This window comes from Pyrus communis, chromosome 2, assembly GCF_963583255.1.
Source record: "Pyrus communis chromosome 2, drPyrComm1.1, whole genome shotgun sequence".
Lineage (NCBI taxonomy): Eukaryota > Viridiplantae > Streptophyta > Magnoliopsida > Rosales > Rosaceae > Pyrus > Pyrus communis.
Genome location: NC_084804.1, coordinates 146307 through 169079, shown reverse-complemented (window position 1 = coordinate 169079; position 22773 = coordinate 146307). Strand labels below are relative to the sequence as shown.

The 22773-nt window shown below is 32.8% G+C and overlaps 1 protein-coding gene across 2 annotated transcripts; it reads left to right on the top strand.

The window, feature by feature from the left end:
• The first annotated feature begins 255 nt into the window (after positions 1 to 255).
• LOC137726893 (protein C2-DOMAIN ABA-RELATED 11-like) lies at positions 256 to 2973 on the top strand. 2 transcript variants are annotated; one of them, XM_068465844.1, is made up of 4 exons: positions 256 to 377; positions 1001 to 1145; positions 2028 to 2123; positions 2446 to 2973. In XM_068465844.1, exons 2-4 carry the CDS (start codon positions 1035 to 1037, stop codon positions 2761 to 2763), a joined length of 525 nt encoding a protein of 174 aa, XP_068321945.1. In that variant the 5' UTR covers positions 256 to 377; positions 1001 to 1034; the 3' UTR covers positions 2764 to 2973. The 2 variants fall into 2 exon arrangements, with proteins under 2 accessions (XP_068321945.1, XP_068321944.1); XM_068465843.1 differs by lacking the exon at positions 256 to 377 and having other exon boundaries at positions 982 to 1145.
• The last annotated feature ends 19800 nt before the right edge of the window (positions 2974 to 22773 follow it).

Sequence of the window (22773 nt, the reverse complement as noted above, 5' to 3'; positions counted from 1 at the left end):
CAAGAGTCATCAGACGGTCCCCACTAATCTATAGCTCACTCGGATCGGACTAGAGCAGATGTTGTGTGTGTCCTACCTTTGGTCAAGTCTTGACTGGCACGTGCCCGCGTTAATCCACTACTGATGCCATCATCAACTCCTCAGCCAACCTTAGTGACCGGTTACCTGGTATTCCCGCTTCCGCTGGCTGTCCAAGTGTCTCCTTATTTTGACGGTAAATAAAACCAGAAAACCCATTACTAATACTAAACCAGAGGGAGAGCGGGAGAGCGGGAGGAGGAGAGGGCCATAAAATCCAGTTCCATAGGATCAATTCAATATTAATTCTTGTTCATAAATCCTTAAAAACAAATCTCTACTGCCACTGCCTGTGCCTGGTAAGTCAAGTGAAGTGCTTCTCTTTCTTTCTTTCTTTCTTTCTTTGGTTTTTGCTTTTCATGCTTCTAAATTACTGCACTTGTTCTCCACATATGATAATACAAATTAACTACTTAATTTTATTTTATTTTTTTTTTAGTTTAATTTGTTCAGTGAGTGAGTGCTGGGTGGCCAATGGCTTTTATTTCCTTGCAATGTTTTGGTTTTGCTGCCTTTGAGTTTCTTGTTAATAATATATATATTTTTGGATATAAAATGTGACATAGATAATCTGGTTAATCTGGTTATTGGTTGCTAAAACAAGCTTCTTTTTTCCTTTTCTGTTTTTAATTTTCTGCAAAGCCTCTGTCTTTTATTTTCACACACAAGTCAAGCGAACTATATGTATATTATTTATCGGTTTATTTTATGTGATCGATCTAAGATATTCTTGAATAGTCACACAGCTTTTTCTCAAATACACATGTTATTTTAAACTGGATTCTTAAAGTTATGTGGAATTGTTAGTAACTCCGCCTTTTCGTTTACTGAGTTTTTCTTCTTCTTTCACAAATATTCTGTGAAGTTCCATGGAAATTGTTTTCTTTTTGTAAATGGTTAGATATGTCTGAGTCATGTGCAGAAGTTGGCAAATTTCTGGAAAGTGGAAAGGAAGTATGGGAGATTCATTGGGTTTGATAAAAGTTACAGTCGTGCAAGGGAAAAGACTGGTAATCCGGGATTTCAAGAGCAGCGACCCTTATGTTGTTGTCAAGTTGGGCAATCAGGTGAATTTGATGTCCTTTTTTTTTCTCAACCGTTTTCATGAAATTCATAGTTTTGCTTTAATACTACGCGGCATGCACAGACACACATATTCTTGTTCACAGACACACATGACTTTGTAGAACTCACCCTGAGCTGAGTGCATTGTATTGTCTTCAGGAGAATTTGTGTTACTGTCCTCATAAGCTTACTTGATAAATAACCGGGAAAAGAGTGGGACTTGAAAAGAGGATGGGAGACGGGGGAACTCAAACAAGTAACCTGTCTTTATACTCTAGGAAGGATGAGTATCAGTTCCCCTTTTAACCGACGTTGAATCAAATTTCCTACAAAATATGTTGAGTGAAAGCAAAGTTACGCAATCTATCTTCTAGGCTTAATGACCTGGACCAAAAGATTCTGTTGATATGATTATGGTAGCAAGAGGGCTACCTCGCTTCTTTATTGTTTAGCCTATCAACTGGAAGAAGTTAGTTTTACCAACTCATTGAGAACCCTTCATATTTCACTCAGTCTTTACTATGGCCAGATTAATCTTGGTCTGGATGTATGATTCCAATTTCCTTCAAATAGTTTATCAAGAGACCAAATTGCTTGAATTGATTCCTTCACATGCTAAGATTATAGTTTTTTTTTCCGATCGCGCACTCTTCAACGATATGAGGAATTGGAATATCCTGTTGTCTTTACTTCAAATTTCGTGTATGAGGCCTTCACAGTTCTGGCATTACTATAGACTAGAGTATCATTTGAGCGTTTCTTTGAGGGGCCTGTTTGTAAACAGGCTCAGAGTATCTTACGTATTAATTACTTTGGATGTGCATAAAGTTGTTTTACAATAAAAGTTGAACTTTGAAGCGACTCATTAGTATTATCTGTACCAGGGGGCTAAAACCAAGGTTATCAACAGTTGCCTCAATCCAGTTTGGAATGAAGAGCTAAGCTTCTTCCTTAAGGAGCCGATTGAAGTTCTAAGTTTGGTAAGTTGGGCATTTGAATTTGATGGTGACCAGTTCTTCTGATGAGCTTAATATATTATGTTGTTGTGTTTGATAGTGTTTTGCCAAAATTAGACCATTATTTTTCCTTAATTTGTACATGTTTCGTCATTTCAGTTTTGGTTTTAGTCCAGTTAATTTTTAATTTTCAGATTTTATTATGTTCACTGTTGTTTTGAAATCAATATTCCTGAGTAATTTGCTGATGATTGATTATATAGTTGGTAAAGATGACTTGGGAAATACTATTCCCGTTACAACTCTTTTAGGCTTGTATGACATGACAAAAGGTCTTTTTCCGTAGGAAGTGTTCGACAAAGACTTTCTGAAGACGGATGATAAGATGGGACATGCTCACCTCAGCCTTCAGCCAATAGTCTCCGCAGCTAGATTGAGACAGATTTTGAGTGTTTCATCCGGTGAGACAACATTAAGGAAGGTTGTCCCAGATGGTGAAAATTGCCTAGTTAGGGAAAGCTCCATCGCTTGTGTAGACGGTGAGGTGGTGCAGAGTGTTTGGTTGAGGCTTTGTGACGTCGAGTCAGGGGAAATAGAACTGAAAATCAAGTTACCTAAAGCGCTCGGCTTAGGTGTAGACCTCTTAACAGTGGGGAGAATATAGCTTGGTCATTTTCTGTTGCAACTCCTCTAGGAAAACCTAGTCTGAATATGTACTAGGCTACTAGCCCAGCTGCCCAAGGGGGGAGTTGGTTGTTTGAACTTGTGAAGACTCATTAATCTGGAATCCTGTGCATGTTTAAATGTAATCTAGGTTTTATGGATACTGTAGAAACTCGAGGTTTTGCTTATTGATTAAGGGAGTAGCTGATCACATTCTCATCTATTTTCTCTTGTTCATGACTTTCTCCTTCTAATTAAGTAAACATGCAAAAGAACGACTCTATTTTTCATCATTGACTCGACTGAACTGAAAAACCTACTGCAAATATGGAGTTAGGTCAGTTGGTCAGTACAGTATGCTCACCCCTTTCGTCCAAGCTTGAATCCACCCCTCTATATTAGAGTATTATTTTGTCAAGAAAGACTCCTTTTCGAGTGAAACGTTTTTGTTTTGTGGCGGAGGGAAAATATCTTATGGGGGTCAGTTTGTATAATAGAATATTCGAATCACCACTGTAGTGGTAAAATGCACGATATGGGACGTGTAGGTCCGCGTGTCTTATTATATGTATTAACGGGTATAGTTGAAGAGGTTGCATTGCATTCATGCATTGTTTTCAATAATGATTTGATATTTGGCTATATGATTCTATGACACTTAATTTAATATTGGCAATTTACTGTGGTAATGTTATGTCCCTACTAAGCTATTGAAGCTCATCCCTCTATTGTTATGCAAGTATACGAACTAGACATTCAAAAAAGTAGACGTGATGAGATCGGATTAGATGTGAGAATAGAATGTTTATTCATCTATTTATTGTAGGTTGTAAAGAATTCTTGATTTGTTTAAGAATCATGAATTATTTTTACAAGAGGAATTTTTTTTCCAACCCGTTTTAGTTTCCTTTTAATTATTTAATTTTTTTTACTCATATTTCGGATTTGAGTTCGAGTTTTTATTGTCGACCCCGGGTTCGGGGCATGACATTTTTCGTGAGCAGAAAGGAGAACTTTATAAGGTGTTTCAAAGCGGTTTTATGATTTATTGAGTAACAACAAGTACACTTAGTAGAATATTTAAGCCGAAAACTAAAAATAAGTGAAAAATACAATAGTGAGGACCAAAACATCGTCAAATGGGGTTCCACCCTACAAAATCTCATTGGAAAGTCTTCCCTTAATTTTCAAAATTTCACGCTAAGGTGAAGGTGAAAATAAATAGATTGAATGATGATTAATGAGAGATATAGTCTTAAAATCACATGTAGGTGAGACTTAAACAAAAAATAACAAAATTTTGTTTTGTTCAATAATTTTTCATCATTTTTTGGTTGACAAAGAGGGTTCTATTAATATGTAGTTTAGATTTATATATATAAAAAAAAAAGGAGAAGTCACATGTGACTTTCTCTCACCCTCAAGAATTTGAATCATTTTTTTACATTTTTGTTAATTTTTATTTTATTTATCTTACCAGTACAACAAACTATCATATTCATGTTCTTCAAAATATATTTTTCCGTGCGTGGAGCCCGACTCGTTTTTTGAGCACCCGGGAGTTCCCCTCGTTCTGCGTGCGCAGAGCCCACCTTGTCTTGTTTGCCCGGGTTCTTGTCGTCATGCATGTGAGGTGTTTGTATCGTTGCATGCCAGAAGCCTACCTATTTTACGTCCATGAAGCTTGCGTCGTTTTGGCGTGCACGGAACTAGCCTCGTTTTCCGTGCGCAAGGCTGGCCTCAATTTGTGCAATGTATCCCGCCTTATTTTCCATGCACATAGCTCACCTCGTTTTGTGTGCCAGAATCTCGCCCATTTTTTCTATGAGTGGAACCCGCCTTGTTCAGCGTGTCATGGTTCTCCTTGTTCTATGTGAGCTGAGTCCACCTCGTTTTGCTTGCATCGAGCGTGCCTAACACCTATGTTTTTTTTTTCGAAAAAAATGCAGATTTTTTTTTTCTCAAAATATTTTTCCTGAGAATTAATTTAAACTATTTAATAAATTTTGAAGCAGTTTTACGGTTGATTGAGCAACAAATGTTTACTTGGTAGAATATTTAAGCCAAAAACCAGAAAAATAAGTGAAAAATACAATAGTGAGGACCAAAACATTGTCAAATGGGGTTCCACCCTCAAGAATCTCAACGGAAAGTCCTCCTTTAATTTTCAAAATTTCACGCTGAGGCGAAGGTGAAAATAAATAGATTGAACGATTATTTATGTACAAATTTGCAAAATTGACTAAAAAATGTGAGATACCCATGTTTTTTTTTTTTGTGAAAAATGCAAATTTTTTATTTTTACAAAATATTTTCCATGAGCATTAAGTAGAACTTTATAAGGTGTTTCAAAGTGGTTTTATGATTTATTGAGTAGAAAATGTACACTTAGTAGAATATTTAAGCCGAAAACAAAAAAAATAAGTGAATAATATAGTAGTGAGCCCCAGAACATTGTAGAAAGGGGTTCCACACTCAAGAATCTCAACGAAAAGTCTCACCTTAATTTTTAAAACTTCACAATGATGCGAAGGTGAAATAAATAGATTGAACGGTGATTTATGTACGAATTTGCAAAACCGACTGAAAATAGTGAGTGTTAACCCGCGTTTTTATTCTGAAAAATGCAAATTTTTATTTTCGCGAAATATTTTATGTGAGCATTAAGGAGAAGTTTGTAAGGTGTTCCGAAGCGGTTTTATAATTTATTGAGCAACAAATGTATACTTAGTAGAATATTTAAGCCGAAAACTAAAAAAATAATTGAAAAATACAATAGTGAGGACCAAAACATTGTCAAATGGGGTTCCACCCTCAAGAATCTCAATGGAAAGTCTTCCTTTAATTTTCAAAATTTCACGTTGAGGCAAAGATGAAAATAAATAGATTGAACGATGATTTATGTACGAATTTGCAAAACCGACTAAAAACCGTGAGTGGTAACCCACGTTTTTTTGTGAAAAATGCAAATTGTTTATTTTCGCGAAATATTTTTCATGAGCATAAAGGAGAATTCTATGAGGCGTTTTGAAGCAGTTTTAAAATTTATGGAGCAACAAATGTACACTAAGTAGAATATTTAAGCTGAAAACTAGAAAAATAAGTTAAAAATACAATAGTGAGGACCAAAACATTGTCAAATGGGGTTCCACCGTCAAGAATCTCAACGGAAGGTCTTCTTTTAATTTTCAAAATTTCACGCTAAGGCGAAGGTGAAAAGAAATAGGTTGAACGATTATTTATGTACGAATTTGCAAAACCGACTGCAAACAGTAACTCACGTTTTTATTCTAAAAAATGCAAAATTTTATTTTCATGAAATATTTTCCGTGAGCATTAAGGAGAACTTTATAAGGTGTTTCAAAGAGGTTTTATGATTTATCGAACACAAAATGTACACTTAGTAGAATATTTAAGCCGAAAACTTAAAAAAATAAATGAATCAAACAGTAGTGAGGCCCAGAACATTGTCAAAAGGGGTTCTACACTCAATAATCTCAACGGAAAGTCTCATCTTAATTTTAAAAACTTCATAGTGAGGCGAAGGTGACAATAAATAGATTGAACGGTGATTTATGTACGAATTTGCAAAACCGATTGAAAACAGTGCACCCGTGTTTCTGTTCTTCTGGAAAGTACAAATTTTCATTTTCGCGAAATATTTTCCAGGAGTGAGGACCAAAACATTGTCAAATGGGGTTCCACCCTCAAGAATCCCAATGGAAAGTCTTCCTTTAATTTTCAAAATTTCACGCTGACGCAAAGGTGAAAATAAATGGATTGAACGATGATTTATGTACAAATTTGCAAAACCGACTAAAAACAGTAACTCATGTTTTTATTCTGAAAAATGCAAATTTTTATTTTCGCAAAATATTTTTGATGAGCATGAAGGAGAAGTTTATAAGGCGTTCCGAAGTGGTTTTATGATTTATTGAGCAACAAATGTACACTTAGTAAAATATTTAAGCCGAAAACTATAAAATAAATGAAAAATACAATAGTGAGGACCAAAACATTGTCAAATGGGGTTCCACCATCAAGAATCTCAACAGAAAGTCTTCATTTAATTTTCAAAATTTCACGTTGAGATGAAGGTGAAAATAAATAGATTGAACGATAATTTATATACGAATTTACAAAATCGGCTAAAAACCCACGTTTTTTTTGTGAAAAATGAAAATTGTTTATTTTTGCGAAATATGTTTCATGAGCATAACGGAGAAATTTATAAGGTGTTTCGAAGTGGTTTTAATATTTATTGAGCAACAAATGTACACTAAGTAGAATATTTAAGCCGAAATCTAGAAAAATAAGTTAAATATATAATAGCGAGGACCAAAACATTGTCAAATGGGGTTCCACCCTCAAGAATCTCAACGGAAAGTCTTGCTTTTATTTTCAAAATTCCACGCTGAGGCGAAAGTGAAAATAAATAGATTGAACGATGATTTATACGAATTTGCAAAACCGACTAAAAATCCTGAGTATCAACCCACGGTTTTTTGGTCAAAAATGAAATTTTTTATTTTTGCAAAATATTTTCCATGAGTATTAAGGAAAAATTTATAACGTCTTTGGAAGTGGTTTTAGGATTTATTGAGCAACAAATGTATACTGAGTAGAATATTTAAGCTGAAAACTGAAAAAATAAGTGAAAAATACAATAGCGAGGACCAAAACATTGTCAAATGGGGTTCCACCCTCAAGAATCTCGATGGAAAGTCTTCCTTTAATTTTCAAAATTTCACACTGATGCGAAGGTGAAAAGAAATAAGTTCAACGATTATTTATGTATGAATTTCCCAAACTGACTAAAAACCGTGACACCCACCTTTTTTAGTGAAAAATGCAAATTTTTTATTTTTATGAAATATTTTCCTTGGGCATTAAGGAGAAATTTATAAGGTGTTCCAAAGTAGTTTTATGATTTATTAAGCAGAAAATGTACACTTAATAGAATATTTAAGCCGATAACTAAAAAAATAAGTGAAAAATACAATAGTGAGGACCAAAACATTGTCGAATGGGATTCCACCATCAAGAATCTCAACGGAAAGTCTTCATTTAATTTTCAAATTTCACGTTGAGGTGAAGGTGAAAATAAATGTGACAACCCGTTCCAAAGTTTACGTTTTTATTTTATTTTAAAAGTGTGAATTTATGAAATTGCCCTAGAGGCAAGGACTTTGACTTCCGTTGACCATCGACTTGAGAGATGTGAGACTTATTCTTTTAGCATATCCTCGTAGTACTCGTTGGTACGAACGTATAGGCGAAAGCTGTTTGCGAGTCCGGATTATAACGGTATAGTTACGGACGTTCGAAATTGGTTATTCAAGGTGTAGAGTTAATTAAATTAAATCCCCACTTTGTGGGGTGAAGCCAAAAATCAGAAATGAGAAAAAACAAAAAGGAAAGCGGTTTTACTATTTACGGACGTTCGAAAGCGGTTTTACTATTTATTAAGCAACACACTCAGTAAAATATTTAAGCCAAAAACTAGAAAAATAAGGTAAAAATACAATAGTGAGGGCCAAAACATTGTCAAATGGGGTTCCACCCTCCAAAATCCTAACGGAAAGTCTTCCTTTAATTTTCAAAATTTCACACTGAGGTGAAGGTGAAAATAAATAGATTGAACGATTATTTATGTACGAATTTGCAAAACGGATTAAAAACCGTGAACGTTAACCCTTGTTTTTTTTGGTCAAAAATGAAAATTTTTATTTTTGCAAAATATTTTCCGCGAGCATTAAGGAAAACTTTATAAGTTATTTGGAAGCAGTTTTATGATTTATTAGCAACAAATGTATACTTAGTAGAATATTTAAGCCGAAAACTAAAAAAAAAAGTGAAAAATAGAATTGTGAGGACTAAAACATTGTCAAACGGGGTTCCACTCTCAAGAATCTCAATAGAAGGTCTTACCTTAATTTTCAAAATTTCACAGTGAGGCGAAGGTGAAAACAAATAGATTGAACGAATGATTTATGTACGAATTTGTAAAACCCACGTTTTTTTGGTCAAAAATGCAAATTTTTATTTTTGCAAAATATTTTCCGCGAGCAATGGGGAAAACTTTATAAGGTGTTTGGAAGCAGTTGTATGATTTATTGAGCAACAAATGTATACTGAGTAGAATATTTAAGCCGAAAACTGAAGGAAAAAAAATGTGAAAAATACAATAATGTGGACCTTTTTTGTCAAATAGGGTTCCACCCTCAAGAATCTCAATGGAAAGTCTCACGTTAATTTTCAAAACTCCACATTGAGGTGAGGCTAAAAATCAATAGATTGAACGGTGATTTATGTACGAATTTGCAAAACCGACTACAAGCAGTGAATGTTAACCCATGTTTTGTTGGTCAAAAATGAAAAATTTTATTTTTGAAAAATATTTTCCGCGAGCATTATGGAAAACTTTATATGGTGTTTGGAAGCGGTTTTATGATTTATTGAGCAACAAATGTATACTTAGTAGAATATTTAAGCCGAAAACTGAAAAAATAAGTGAAAAATACAATAGTGAGGATCAAAACATTGTCAAATGGGGTTCCACCCTCAAGAATCTCAACGGAAAGTCTTATCTTAATTTTCAAAATTTCTTGATGAGGTGAAGGTGAAAACAAATAGATTGAACGATGTTTATGTACGAATTTGTAAAACCGACTAAAAATCGTGAGTGTCAACCCACATTTTTTTGGTCAAAGATGAAATTTTTTATTTTTGGGCAATATTTCCGGAAGATTAAGGAAAACTTTGTAAGATATTTGGAAGCGGTTTTATGATTTATTGAGCAACAAATATATACTTAGTAGAATATTGAAGTCGAAAACTGAAAAAATAAGTGAAAAATACAATAGTGAGGACCAAAACATTGTCAAATGGAGTTCCACCCTCAAGAATCTCAACAGAAAGTCTTACCTTAATTTTCAAAATTTCACGGTGATGCAAATATGAAAACAAATCGATTGAACGATAATTTATGTACGAATTTGTTAAACGACTAAAAATCGTAAGTGCTAACCCACGTTTTTTTTGTCAAAAATACAAATTTTTATTTTTGCGAAATATTTTCCGTGGGCATTGAGGAAAACTTTATCAGGTGTTTGGAAGTGGGTTTATGATTTATTGAGCAACAAATGTATACTTCGTAGAATATTTAAGACTAAAACTTAAAAAATAAGTGAAAAATACAATAGTGATCACCAAAACATTGTCAAATGGGGTTCCACCCTCAAGAATCTTAATGGAAAATCTTACCTTAATTTTCAAAATTTCATGATGAGGCGAAGGTGAAAACAAACAGATGAACGATGATTTATTTACGAATTTGTAAAACTGGCTAAAAATCGTGAGTATTACGGTTTATTGGTCAAAAATGAAATTTTTTATTTTTGTGAAATATTTTCCGTGAGCATTAAGGAAAACTTTATAACGTGTTTGGAAGCGGTTTTAGGATTTATTGACCAACAAATGTATATTTAGTAGAATATTTAAGCCGAAAACTGAAAAAAAATACGTGAAAAATACAATAGTGAGGACCAAAACATTATCAAATGGGGTTCCACCCTCAAGAATTTCAACGGAAAGTCATACCTTAATTTCCAAAATTTCACAATGAGGCGAAGGTGGGAACAAATAGTATAAATGATGATTTATGTACGAATTTGTAAAATCAACTAAAATTTGTGTGTTAACCACTTTTTTTGGTCAAAAATGAATTTTTTTTTTATTTTTGTAAATATTTTCCACAAGCATTAAGGAAAACTTTTTAAGGTTCTTGGAAGTAGTTTTATGAATTATTGTGCAACAAATGTATACTTAGTAGAATATTTTGGTCGCAAACTGAAAAAATAACTGAAAATTACAATAGCAAGGACCAAAACATTGTCAAGTGGAGTTCCACCTTCAAGAATCTCTACGGAAAGTTTCCCCTTAATTTTCAAAACTTCACATAGAGGCAAAGGTGAAAATAAATAGATTGGATGGTAATTTATGTACGAATTTGCAAAACAGACTAAAAACTGTGAATGTTAACTCATGTTTATTGGTCAAAAATGAAATTTTTTATTTTTGAGAAATATTTTCCACGAGCATTAAGGAAAACATTATAAGGTGTTTGGAAGCAGTTTTATGATTTATTGAGCAACAAATGTGTACTTAGTAGAATATTTAAGTCGAAAATTTGAAAAAATAAGTGAAAAATACAATAGTGAATACCAAAACATTGTCAAATGGGGTTCCACCGTCAAGAATCACAATGAAAAGTCTTACCTTAATTTTCAAAAATTCACTATGAGGTGAAGGTAAGAAAAAATAGTTTGAATGATGATTTATGTACGAATTTGTAAAACCGACTAAAAATTGTGAGTGTTAACCAACGTTTTTTTCGTCAAAAATGAAATTTTTTATTTTTGTAAATATTTTCTGCGAGCATTAAGGAGAACTTTTTAATGTGTTTGGAAGTGATTTTATGATTTATTGAGCAACAAATGTATTCTTAGTAGAATATTTAAGCCGAAAGCTGAAAAAATAAGTGAAAAATATAATAGTGAGGACCAAAACATTGTCAAATGGGGTTCCACCCTCAAGAATCTCAATGAAAGGTCTCACTTTAATTTTCAAAACTTCACATTGAGGTGAATGTGAAAATAAATAGATTGAACGGTGATTTATGTACGAATTTGCAAAACCGACTAAAAATCGTGTAACACCCACGTTTTTTTTTTGGTCAAAAATGAAAAAAAATTACCTTTGCAAAATATTTTTCGCGAGCATTAAGGAAAACTTTATAAGGTGTCTAGAAGCAGTTTTATTATTTATTGAGCAACAAAAGTATACTTGATGGAATATTTAAGCCAAAAACTGAAGGAAAAAAATAATTGAAAAATACAATAGTGAGGACCAAAACGTTGTCAAATGGGGTTCCACCCTCAAGAATCTCAATGGAAAGTCTCACCTTAATTTTCAAAACTTCACATTGATGCGAATGTGAAAATAAATACATTGAACGGTGATTTATGTACGAATTTGCAAAGCTGGCTAAATGCCATGAGTGTTAACCCATGTTTTTTTGGTCAAAAATGAAATTTTTTATTTTTGTGAAATATTTTCCACGAGTTTTAAGGAAAACTTTATAAGGCGTTCAAAAGCGGTTTTGTGATTTATTGAGCAACAAATGTATACTTAGTGGAATATTTAAGCCAAAAACTGAAAGAAGTAAGTGAAAAATACTATAGTGAGGACCAAAACATTGACAAATGGGGTTCCACCCTCTAGAATCTCAATGGAAAGTCTCACCTTAATTTTCAAAGCTTCACATTCAGGCCAAGGTGAAAATAAATTCATGAAACGGTGATTTGTGTACGAATTTGCAAAAATGCAAAAAATAATTTCTTGAAATATTTTCAGTAAGCATTAAGGAAAATTTGTAAGGCATTTGGTAGCGGATTTGCGATTTATTGAGCAACACATATATATTTAATAGGTTATTTAATTTGAAAACTAAAAAAATAAGTGGAAAATATAGCAATGAGGCCCAAAACATTGTTAAAATTGGGTTCCACCCTCAAGAATATTACTAGAAAGTATTACTTTGATTTTTTAACTTCATGTTGAAGTGAATCTAAAAATAAATTGTTTGAACGACGATTTATGTACAAATTTGTAAAAACCGACTAAAAACTGTGAGTGTAAACCCACGTTTTTTTGCCAAAAATGCAATTTTTTTTATTTTTGTGAAATATTTTCCGTGAGCATTAAGGAAAATTTTATACGGCATTTGGAAGTGGATTTATGATTTATTAAGCACTAAATGTATATTTAGTAGGTTATTTAAGCCGAAAACTAAAAAAATAAGTGAAAATATATAGTAGTGAGGTGCAAAACATTGTTAAAATAGGGTTCCACACTCAAAAATATAACGGAAAGTATTACTATAATTTTCAAACTTCGTGGTGAGGCGAACGTGAAAATAAATAGTTTGAACGACAATTAATGTACAAATTTGTAAAAACTGACTTAAAACCGTGAGTGTTATACCACATTTTTTGTCAAAAAAAACGCAATTTTTTTATTTTTGGGAAATATTTTTCATGAGCATTATGGAAAATTTATAAAGCATTTGGAAGCGGATTTACGATGTATTGAGCAACATATGTATATCTAGTAGACTATTTAAGACGAAAAAAAAAGTGAAAAATATAGTAGTAAGGCCCAAATCATTTTTAAAATGGGGTTCCACCCTCAAGAATATAATAGAAAGTATTACTATAATTTTCAAACTTCACGGTGAGGCGAAGGTGAAAATAAATAGTTTGATCGATGATTTATGTACGAATTTGTAAAAATTGACAATAAACCGTGAGTGTTTAATCCACCTTTTTTTTGTCAAAAATGCAAAATTTTAATTTCTACATATTATTTTTTGTATGCATTAAGAAAAAATTTATAAGGCATTTGGAAGCAGATTTACGATTTGTTGAGCAACAAATGTACAGTTAGTAGACTATTTAAGTCGAAAACTAAAAAAATAAGTGAAAAATATAGTAGTGAGGCCTAAAACATTGTTAAAATAGGGTTCCACTATCAAGAATATTAACGGAAAGTATTACTTTAATTTTCTAACTTCACATTGATGCGAATCTGAAAGTAAATTGTTTGAACGACGATTTATGTATGAATTTGTAAAAACCGACTAAAAACCGTGAGTGTTAACACACGTTTTTTTTTTTCAAAAAAGCAAAGTTTTTATTTTCGTGAAATATTTTCCGTGAGCATTAAGGAAAATTTATATAAGGCATTTGGAAGCGGATTTACGATTTATTGAGCACCAAATGTATATTTAGTAGAGTATTTAAGTCGAACAAAAATAATAATGAAAAATATAGTAGTGAGGCTTAAAACATTGTTAAAATGGGGTTTCACCCTCAAGAATATTAACAGAAAGTATTAATTTAATTTTCAAACTTCATGGTGAGGCGAGGGTGAAAATAAATAGTTTGAATGACGATTTATGTAAAACTTTATAAAAACCGTGAATTTTAACCCATGATTTTTTGTCAAAAATGCAAATTTTCTGTTTTTGTGAAATATTTTCCGTGAGCATTAAGGAAAAGTTATAAGGCATTTGGAAGTGGATTTAAGATTTATTGAGCACCATATGTATATTTAGTAGACTATTTAAGTTGAAAACTAAAAAAATAAGTGAAACATATAGTATTGAAGCCCAAAACATTGTTAAAATTGGGTTCCACCCTCTAGAATATTAACGGAAAATATTACTTTAATTTTCAAGCTTCACGGTGAGGCGAATGTGAAAATAAATTGTTTGAATGACGATTTATACACGACTTTGTAAAAACTGACTAAAAACCATGGGTGTTAACCCATGTTTTTTTGTCAAAAATGCAAATTTTCTTTTTCGCGAAATATTTTCTGTGAGCATTAAGGAATATTTTATAAGGCATTTTGAAGCAGATTTCTGATTTATTAATCAAGAAATGTATATTTAGTAGACTATTTAAGTTGAAAACTAAAAGAATAGTGAAAAATATAGTAGTGAGGTAAAAAATATTATTAAAATAGGATTCCACCCTCAAGAATATTAACAGAAAGTATTACTTTAATTTTTAAATTTCATGGTGAGGTGAAGGTGAAATAAATAGTTTGAACGACGAGTTATGTACGAATTTGTGAAAACCGACTAAAAACCACGATTTTTGTCAAAAATGAAATTTTTTTATTTTCGCAAAATATTTTCTGAACATTAAGGAAAATTTTATAAGGCATTTGGAAGCGGAATTGTGATTTATTGAGCAACAAATATACATTTAGTAGACTATTTAAGTCGAAAACTAAATAAATTAGTGAAAAATATAGTAATGAGGCCTAAAACATTGTTGAATAGGTTCCATGCTCAACAATATTAACGGAAAGTAGGTATTCCTTTAATTTTCAAACTTCATCGTGAGTCGAAGGTAAGGTTGGGCGCGGTGTGATTCGGTGTTGTTTCGAGGGAAACCGCAACCGAAACCAAAACTTTTTGCATGAAACCGTTTGGTTTGGTTTGGTGCGGTTTTAAACGATTTCAGTTTGGTTTTTGAGAAAAAAATGTACAATTTAAAATATCACCTATTTATGCATAAGACTGTCAAACTTGCATGACATCTCTACCCCTAATAGACCATTCTCCTCAGATTTAGCCTATAATTCTTGGGTGGTGCATTCTACTTCTAGCCATTTGGACTTAGTTGGTGATTTTATGACAATTCTTGCCAAGTATTTTCCAACAGTAGTAATTAGTGCAAGGAGTAGAGATAAGGTAATGATTAAGTCATCAATATAATCTCAAGAAAATTTGAAATGTTCATCAATAAACAATCTATTGCACATAAAAGAATTTTCTCATTTAGTTTGGTTCTACCGGTAAAAGGATTTGTACAGTTAAGTAATGTATATTATGCTGGAAGCCATGAGATGGATATAATGGTCCCACCAAGGCCACTAAAGCCCTGCGATGGCATGAACCACACTACAACCATGGATAAAAAGGTCAGTGAGGTTGTAGAGATGTAAGCAGCCAAGTCGCACATAGAGATGCAAGCATTGAGTTCAGGGCACTGATGTCAACTATGGAAGAGATGAAGATGAGTTTTAAGAAAGAGAGAGACAGATAGATGCAAGCAGTGAGTTCAGGGCACTAATGTCGAATAGTAGTGCAAAATTGGATGACTAGTCTAGTTGAACTAATGAAAACATAACATTCAATATATGGTGCGGTTTCGGTTTCGATTTCGGTGCGGTTTTGAAAACCCAAAACTAAAACCAAATCGTTTTCTTTGCCGCGGTTCGGTTTTAAAACTGCAACCGTTTCAAAATCGCCAAACCAAATCGTTCGGTGTGGTTCGATTCGGTTCATGTTTCAGTTTCGATTTTCGGTTCCAAGTGCCCACCCTTAGTCGAAGGTGAAAATAAATAGTGTGAACGATGATTTATATACAAGTTATTAAAAACCAACTAAAAACCGTGAATGTTAACCCACGTTTTTTTGTCAAAAATGCGAATTTTTTATTTTTGTGAAATATTTTTCATGAGCATTAATGAAAACTTTATAAAGCATTTTGAAGCGGTTTTTTAATTTTTTGAGCACTAAATGTCTATTTAGTAGAACATTTAACAGCGAAAGCTAAAAAAATAAGTGAAAAATGTAGTCGTGAGGCCTAATGTAACAACCCGTCTCTAATTTTACGATTTTATTAATTTTAAATGTGTGATTTGACCAAAATGCCTCTAGAGGTGATTGTTGACTTTTGTTGACCATTATTTCATGACATATATGAGCTATTATTTTACAGTATTCCTGTAGTACTCGACGGTACAAACGCATAGGCGTAAGCAGAATCAAATTTGGAGCTACGATGTAGATTTTATGAAACTACAAAGCCGAAGGGCATTTTAGTAAATTCACCATTCTAGATATTCATCCTTATTCTTTTATTATTTTCTTATAGGATATATGTGTCTGTGGGACCCACCCACGTGGGTCTCCTCTTCCATTTGTCCCTGTGTCCTCTCTTCCCACTCTACCGGATATCTCTCTCTCTTTTAAACTCTCAAACCCTTTTCTCCCCTCTCTTTTTAAACAATATTTCTCATTCACTCAAACTATATCTCTCTCCTTTCGGTAAAACTTCATCGAGCCACCACCACACCTTCGCCATTCCGGCGAATTTCAGACCACCACCTCATCTCTCTCTATCATTCGCCCTGCACCTAGCTCCTTCAACCCCTTTCATACTTTCATCTTGGCAAGCATAGTACGGCCATGAGGCCGAGATCACCACCATCAACATCGCTATACTTGTTACCCCGATGAGATCTGCGAGCTTCTCAACCTAGAAACTAGGACTTCAAGCTATAAATGTAACCCAACCATTGAACCTGCACTGTACAATGGTCGTATCACTATTCATTTCCTTCCCCAACCATGGTGAGCCTCAAGACCTTCACTTCCTTCTTATTTCGAAGCCTTATATTGTTTTTCAAGCTTAAAATGAGATTTGGGGGTGAGATAATGCAGAAAGCATCTTGGGGAGTTTTTCTCCCAAATTTTCCGGTGAATGATGCAGCCACTTTCAGGCCTTTTTTAGGCCAATGCCGGCCACGACTGGGCTTCCAATGGGTATAGTTTTGTTCCCTACATTCCTAGCTTTTATTTGGTTCTTAAATCACTGATTTTGGCTGAGAAATTAGCTCAAACGAAGCTTTGAAAGTTGGACGAAAACTTGCAAAATTGCAGGAACTCGCCAGGAAGGTCAGTACAGTCGTACTCGCAGGCACGTGGGTGCTCATGGATGCATGTGGGTGGTCGGCTCGTGGAAGAACCCGAGGTTCCTCCTTAGGTTTCTCAACGTGCCGAACCCAAATACGCCGTCATTTTTTCGAAATTTGACCTTTTAAAAATTCTTTATTAACCGGACTTTGTACGAATACGCGAATTTACGTTAGCACGTTATATATTTACGTAAATGGTTTCATTTCTAGGTGAACCGCATCGCAATAATCTTCGTAGTCTACAAGGCGGGTTCGACCCAACGACATGATTTGAGAGTGGAGCTTTGCGTTTTAAATATTATATATTTATTTAGTTTCCATTTATATATTTGATAAAGAATTTTTCACATTACGTTTAGATCAAAATAACGTTTATAAGAATTAGTGTATTAACATAATTTATGGAATTATGCTACGTTCTATGGGATGCACTGATATATGTATTATTATTGATGCCTTAATTGGATTTACGGTCATGAATAGTATTGTATTGATTAGAATTATCGAATTATTGATTTACCATTATATGATTATAATTACATTATCTGCTCATCGTGTCTACATTGGTGTTTGTACTCGTCTGGGCTAGGGCCAGGCTTCACATGTATGTTCACATTGCATCGTACCCTCACTTTGGGATCCATTGTAGGTGCCAGTCATGTCCTAGACTACTATGGGCAATTAAGACTCGTATGTGACGCGCATAACATCAGTCTTCACGTGATTGTAGTACTAAAGCGTAAATCATTATTACGCTCAGTCCTATTCATGTCAGAATACCTCTGCATGAACTCGTGTGTCAACATATGTCGATGAACACCTGATATTATATGTTCGTTCATTCAAGTTATGGTGATTACCGATGGTCATGCATTTTATATGCTGAATATCGTGAATTGTTGCATTATGGTGATATTACTATTTATGATAAACGTTTTCATAGTATATGCAGTATATATATTTGGAAACTATACTTGTTTTACGGCGAGGGGTTATTACATTTTCAAAAAGGTTTTACAAGCTGTATTTTTAGGCCCACTTACCCTTGTTTTTCACCTCTCCAGGTTTTAGTGGCTGAGCTTTCGTGTCGACAAGGATTCTTGACAAATCTTGGTTTAGGAGTTTACCTTCGATGGTAGAATTCTCATTCTACTTTACTATACTTTACTTATGTTTTGACATCACGTGTGAAATGGGTTCATTCCCGTTCACACGCGCACTCTTGCATTTAGGCACTTTTAGGTTTAAATTTATTTATATTTTCCACATCACAACACTATATGGCTTCGTAGCCTTTCTGGTGTCGGCCAGCACGGCACGATTCAGAGTCCAGGTGGACATTCCGGGTTTGTGTGTGTCACCCAAAACATTGTTAAAATTGGGTTCCACCCTTAAGAATATCAATGGAATACCTAACCTTAATTTTCAAAACTTCACGATGAGGTGAAGGTGAAAATGAATAGATTGGATGACGATTTATGTACGAATTTGCAAAACGGACTAAAAACGTGAGTGTGAACCCACGTTTTCTGTCAAAAATGAAAATTTTTTATTTTCGCGAAACATTTTCCATGAGAATAATGGAAAACTTTGTAAGGCATGTGGAAGTGGATTTACGATGTATTGAGCAACAAATGTATATCTAGTAGAATATTTAAGCTGAAAACTAAAACAAACAAGTGAAAAATATAGTAGCGAGACCCCAAAAATAGGGTTCTACCCTCAAGAATCTTAACGTTAAGTCTTACCTTAACTTTCAAAACTTCACGGTGAGGCAAAGGTGAAAATAAATAGATTGAACGATGATTTAAATACGACTGGGCGAGGATCGGTAGCGTGGTACCGATCTTTCCCAATTCCATTTTTTTCATTTAGTTTCTGCTTTTTTGTTTATTCCTTTGAGTTTTTTGTTCGTACATTACTTTATCTGAGTAACCACTATTTAATTCAAATATCTTTAAATTTAGGTTTTAAATCGTTAATTACAAGTGTTTAAATATGTACGATAATAGATTTTGCATGAAAAAATATATTTTGAAGAATGTGAGTTTGATAGTTTGTTGTTATGGTAAGAGAACTAAAGCAAACATGTTTGAAAAACTAAAAAGAAAAAATCGAAAAGGGTGGTTCAGTATGAAGCTAGCGATTCATTCTTGCTAACGCCCTAGCAACAGTTCTTGCGGACAATCGATATCAAAGTACTGATCGTATGCTTTCCTAGATTTTGCATGAAAAAATATATTTTGAAGAATATGAGTTTGATAGTTTGTTGTTATGGTAAGAGAACTAAAACAAACATAAGCAAAAAACAAAAGCTAAAAAACTAAAAAGAACAAAATTGAAAAGAGTGGTTCGGTAATAAGATAGCGATTCATTCTCGTAACTGTTGCTAAAATTCTAGCGACATTTTTAGGGAAAATCGGTAACAAAGTACCGATCGTATCCATTCCTATTTCATTTATTTATGGGAAATGTTATTGGCACTCTAAAAATCTCATTCTACACTCCTCACAAGTGTATTTTTATTTCTAAATATAGAAAGCTTAGAGCGTAGATTGAGAATTTTTTTCCATGAGCATTAACGAAAATTTATAAGGCATTTGGAAGCGGATTTACAATCATTGAGCAACAAATGTATATTTAGTAGATTATTTGTGTCGAAAACTAAAAAAATAAGTGAAAAATATAGTTGTGAGGCCCACAACATTGTTAAAATTGGGTTCCACCCTCAAGAATACAACAAAAAGAATTACTATAATTTTTAAACATCACGGTGAGGTGAATGTAAAAATAAATAGTTTGAATGACAATTTATGTACAAATTGGTAAAAATTGACCAAAAACAATGAATGCTAACACATATTTTTTGGTCAAAAATGCAAATTTTTTATTTTCTCAAAAACTTTTTCCTGGACCATTAAGGAAAATTTTATAAGGCATTTGAAAGCGTATTTACAATTTATTGAGTAACAAATGGATATTTAGTAGACTACTTAAGTCGAAAACTGAAAAAATAAGTGAAAAATATAGTAGCGAGTCCTAAAACATTGTTAAAATGGGGTTCCACCCTCAAGAAGTACTACTATAATTTTCAAACTTCACGATTAGGTGAAGGTGAAAATAAATCGTTTGAACGACGATTTATGTACGAATTTGTAAAAATCAACTAAAAATTGTGAGTTTAACCCATGTTTTTTGTAAAAAATCAAAATATTTTATTTTTGTGAAATATTTTCCGTGAGCATTAAGGAAAATTTTATAAGGTAGTTGGCATCGGATTTACGATTTATTGAGCAACAAATGAATATTTAGCAGACTATTTAAGACAAAAACTAAAAAAATAAGTGAAAAATATAGTAGCGATGCCTAAAATATTGTTAAAATTAGGTTCCTCCCTCTAGAATATTAATGGAAAGTATTACTTTATTTTTCAAACTTCATAGTGGGGCGAAAGTGAAAATAAATAGTTTGAACGACGATTTATGTACGAATTTGTAAAAATCGACTAAAAACTATGAGTGTTAACCCACGTTTTTTTGTCAAAAATGCAAATTTTTTATTTTTGCAAAATATTTTCTGTGAGCATTAAGCAAAATTTATAAGGCATTTGGAAGTGGTTTTACGACTTATTGAGCAACAACTGTATATTTAGTAAACTATTTAAATCGAAAAAAAAAAAAAAAGAGTGAAAAATATAGTAGTAAGGCCCAAAACATTGTTAAAATGGGGTTCCACCATCAAGAATATAACAAAAAGTATTACTATAATTTTCAAATTTCACGGTAAGGCGAAGGTGAAAATAAATAGTTCTAAGGACAATTTATGTACGAATTTGTAGAAACTAACTAAAAACCATGAGTATTAGCCCACGTTTTTTGTCAAAAGCGCAAATTTTTTTTTTGCAAAATATTTTCCGTGAACATTAAGAAAATTTTTATAAGGCATTTGGAAGCGGATTTACGATTTATTGAGCAACAAATGTATATTTAGAAGACTATTTATGTTGAAAACTAAAAAAATAAGTGAAAAATATAGTAGTGAGCCTAAAATATTGTTAAAATGGGGTTCCGCCCTCAACAATATTAACGGAAAGTATTACTTTAATCTCAAATTTCACAATGAGACGAAGGTGAAAATAAAGAGTTTGAACGATGATTTATGTACGAATTTATAAAAACTGACAAAAAAGCATGAGCGTTAACCCACTTTTTTGTTAAAAATGCAAATTTTTTATTTTCATGAAACATTTTCCATGAGCATTAAAAAAAATTATCATAAGGCATTTAGAAGCGGATTTACGATTTATTGTGCATATTTAGTAGACTATTTAAGTCGAAAACTAAAAAAATGAGTGAAAAGTGTAGTAGGGAGGCCCAAAACATTGTTAAAATGGGGTTCCACCCTCAAGAATATAACAAAAAGTATTACTATAATTTTCAAACTTCACGGTGAGGTGAAGGTGAATAGTTTGAACGACGATTTATGTACGAATTTGTAAAAACTGACAAAAAACCATGAGTGTTAACCCTTTTTTATGCAAATATTATATTTTTTTGAAACATTTTCCGTGAGAAAATAGAATCATAGATTGAACGGTGATTTATGTACGAATTTGCAAAACCGATTGAAAACCGTGAGTTACCCACGTTTTTTTGTGAAAATGCAAATTTTTTATTTTTGCGGAATATTTTCCGTGGGCATTAAGGAGAACTTTATAAGGTGTTTCAAAATAGTTTTATGATTTATTGATCTACGAATTTGCCAAACCGACTAAAAACTGTGAGTGGTAACCCACGTTTTTTTGTGAAAAATGCAAATGGTTTATTTTTGCGAAATATTTTCCGTGAGAATAAAGGAGAACTTTATATGGTGTTTTGAAGTGGTTTTAATATTTATTGAGCAACACACTTAGTAGAATATTCAAGCCAAAAACTAGAAAAATAAGTTAAAAATACAATAGTGAGGACCAAAACATTGTCAAATGGGGTTCCACTCTCAAAAACCCCAACGGAAAGTCTTCCTTTAATTTTCAAAATTTCACAGTGAGGCAAAGGTGAAAATAAATAGATTAAACGATAATTTATGCATGAAGTTGCAAGATTGACTAAAAACCATGAGTTAACTAACTAACACCCACGTTTTTTTTTTTAATCAAAAATGCAAATTTTTATTTTTGCGAAATATTTTCCGTGAGAATTAAGGAAAACTTTATAAAGTATTTGGAAGCAAATTTACGCTTTATTGACCAAAAAAATGTATATTTAGAAGAATATTTAAGCGGAAAACTAAAGAAATAAGTGAAAAATATAGTAGTGAGGCCCAAAACATTGTCATATGGAGTTCTACACTCAAGAATCTTAACATAAAGTCTCACCTTAATTTTTCAAAACTTCACAGTGAGGTCAAGGTGAAAACAAATAGATTGAACAATGATTTATATACGAATTTGCAAAACCAACTGAAAACCGTGAGTGTTTACCCACCTTTTTTTGTGAAGAATGCAATTTTTTTTTTTTTGGCGAAATATTTTGAATGAGCATTAGGGAGAACTTTATAAGGTGTTTCAAAGCAATTTTATGATTTATTGGGCAACAAATGTATACTTAGTAGAATATTTAAGCCGAGAACTAAAAAAAAGTAAAAAATACAATAGTGGGGACCAAAGCACTGT

Excerpts from the sequence above, each read along its gene's own strand:
- LOC137726893 (XM_068465843.1), top strand. The coding sequence starts at position 993 with ATGTGCAGAAGTTGGCAAATTTCTGGAAAGTGGAAAGGAAGTATGGGA. Across the intron at positions 1,146-2,027 it reads TTGTCAAGTTGGGCAATCAG|GGGGCTAAAACCAAGGTTAT; the intron begins GTGAATTTGATG and ends TATCTGTACCAG. Across the intron at positions 2,124-2,445 it reads CGATTGAAGTTCTAAGTTTG|GAAGTGTTCGACAAAGACTT; the intron begins GTAAGTTGGGCA and ends CTTTTTCCGTAG.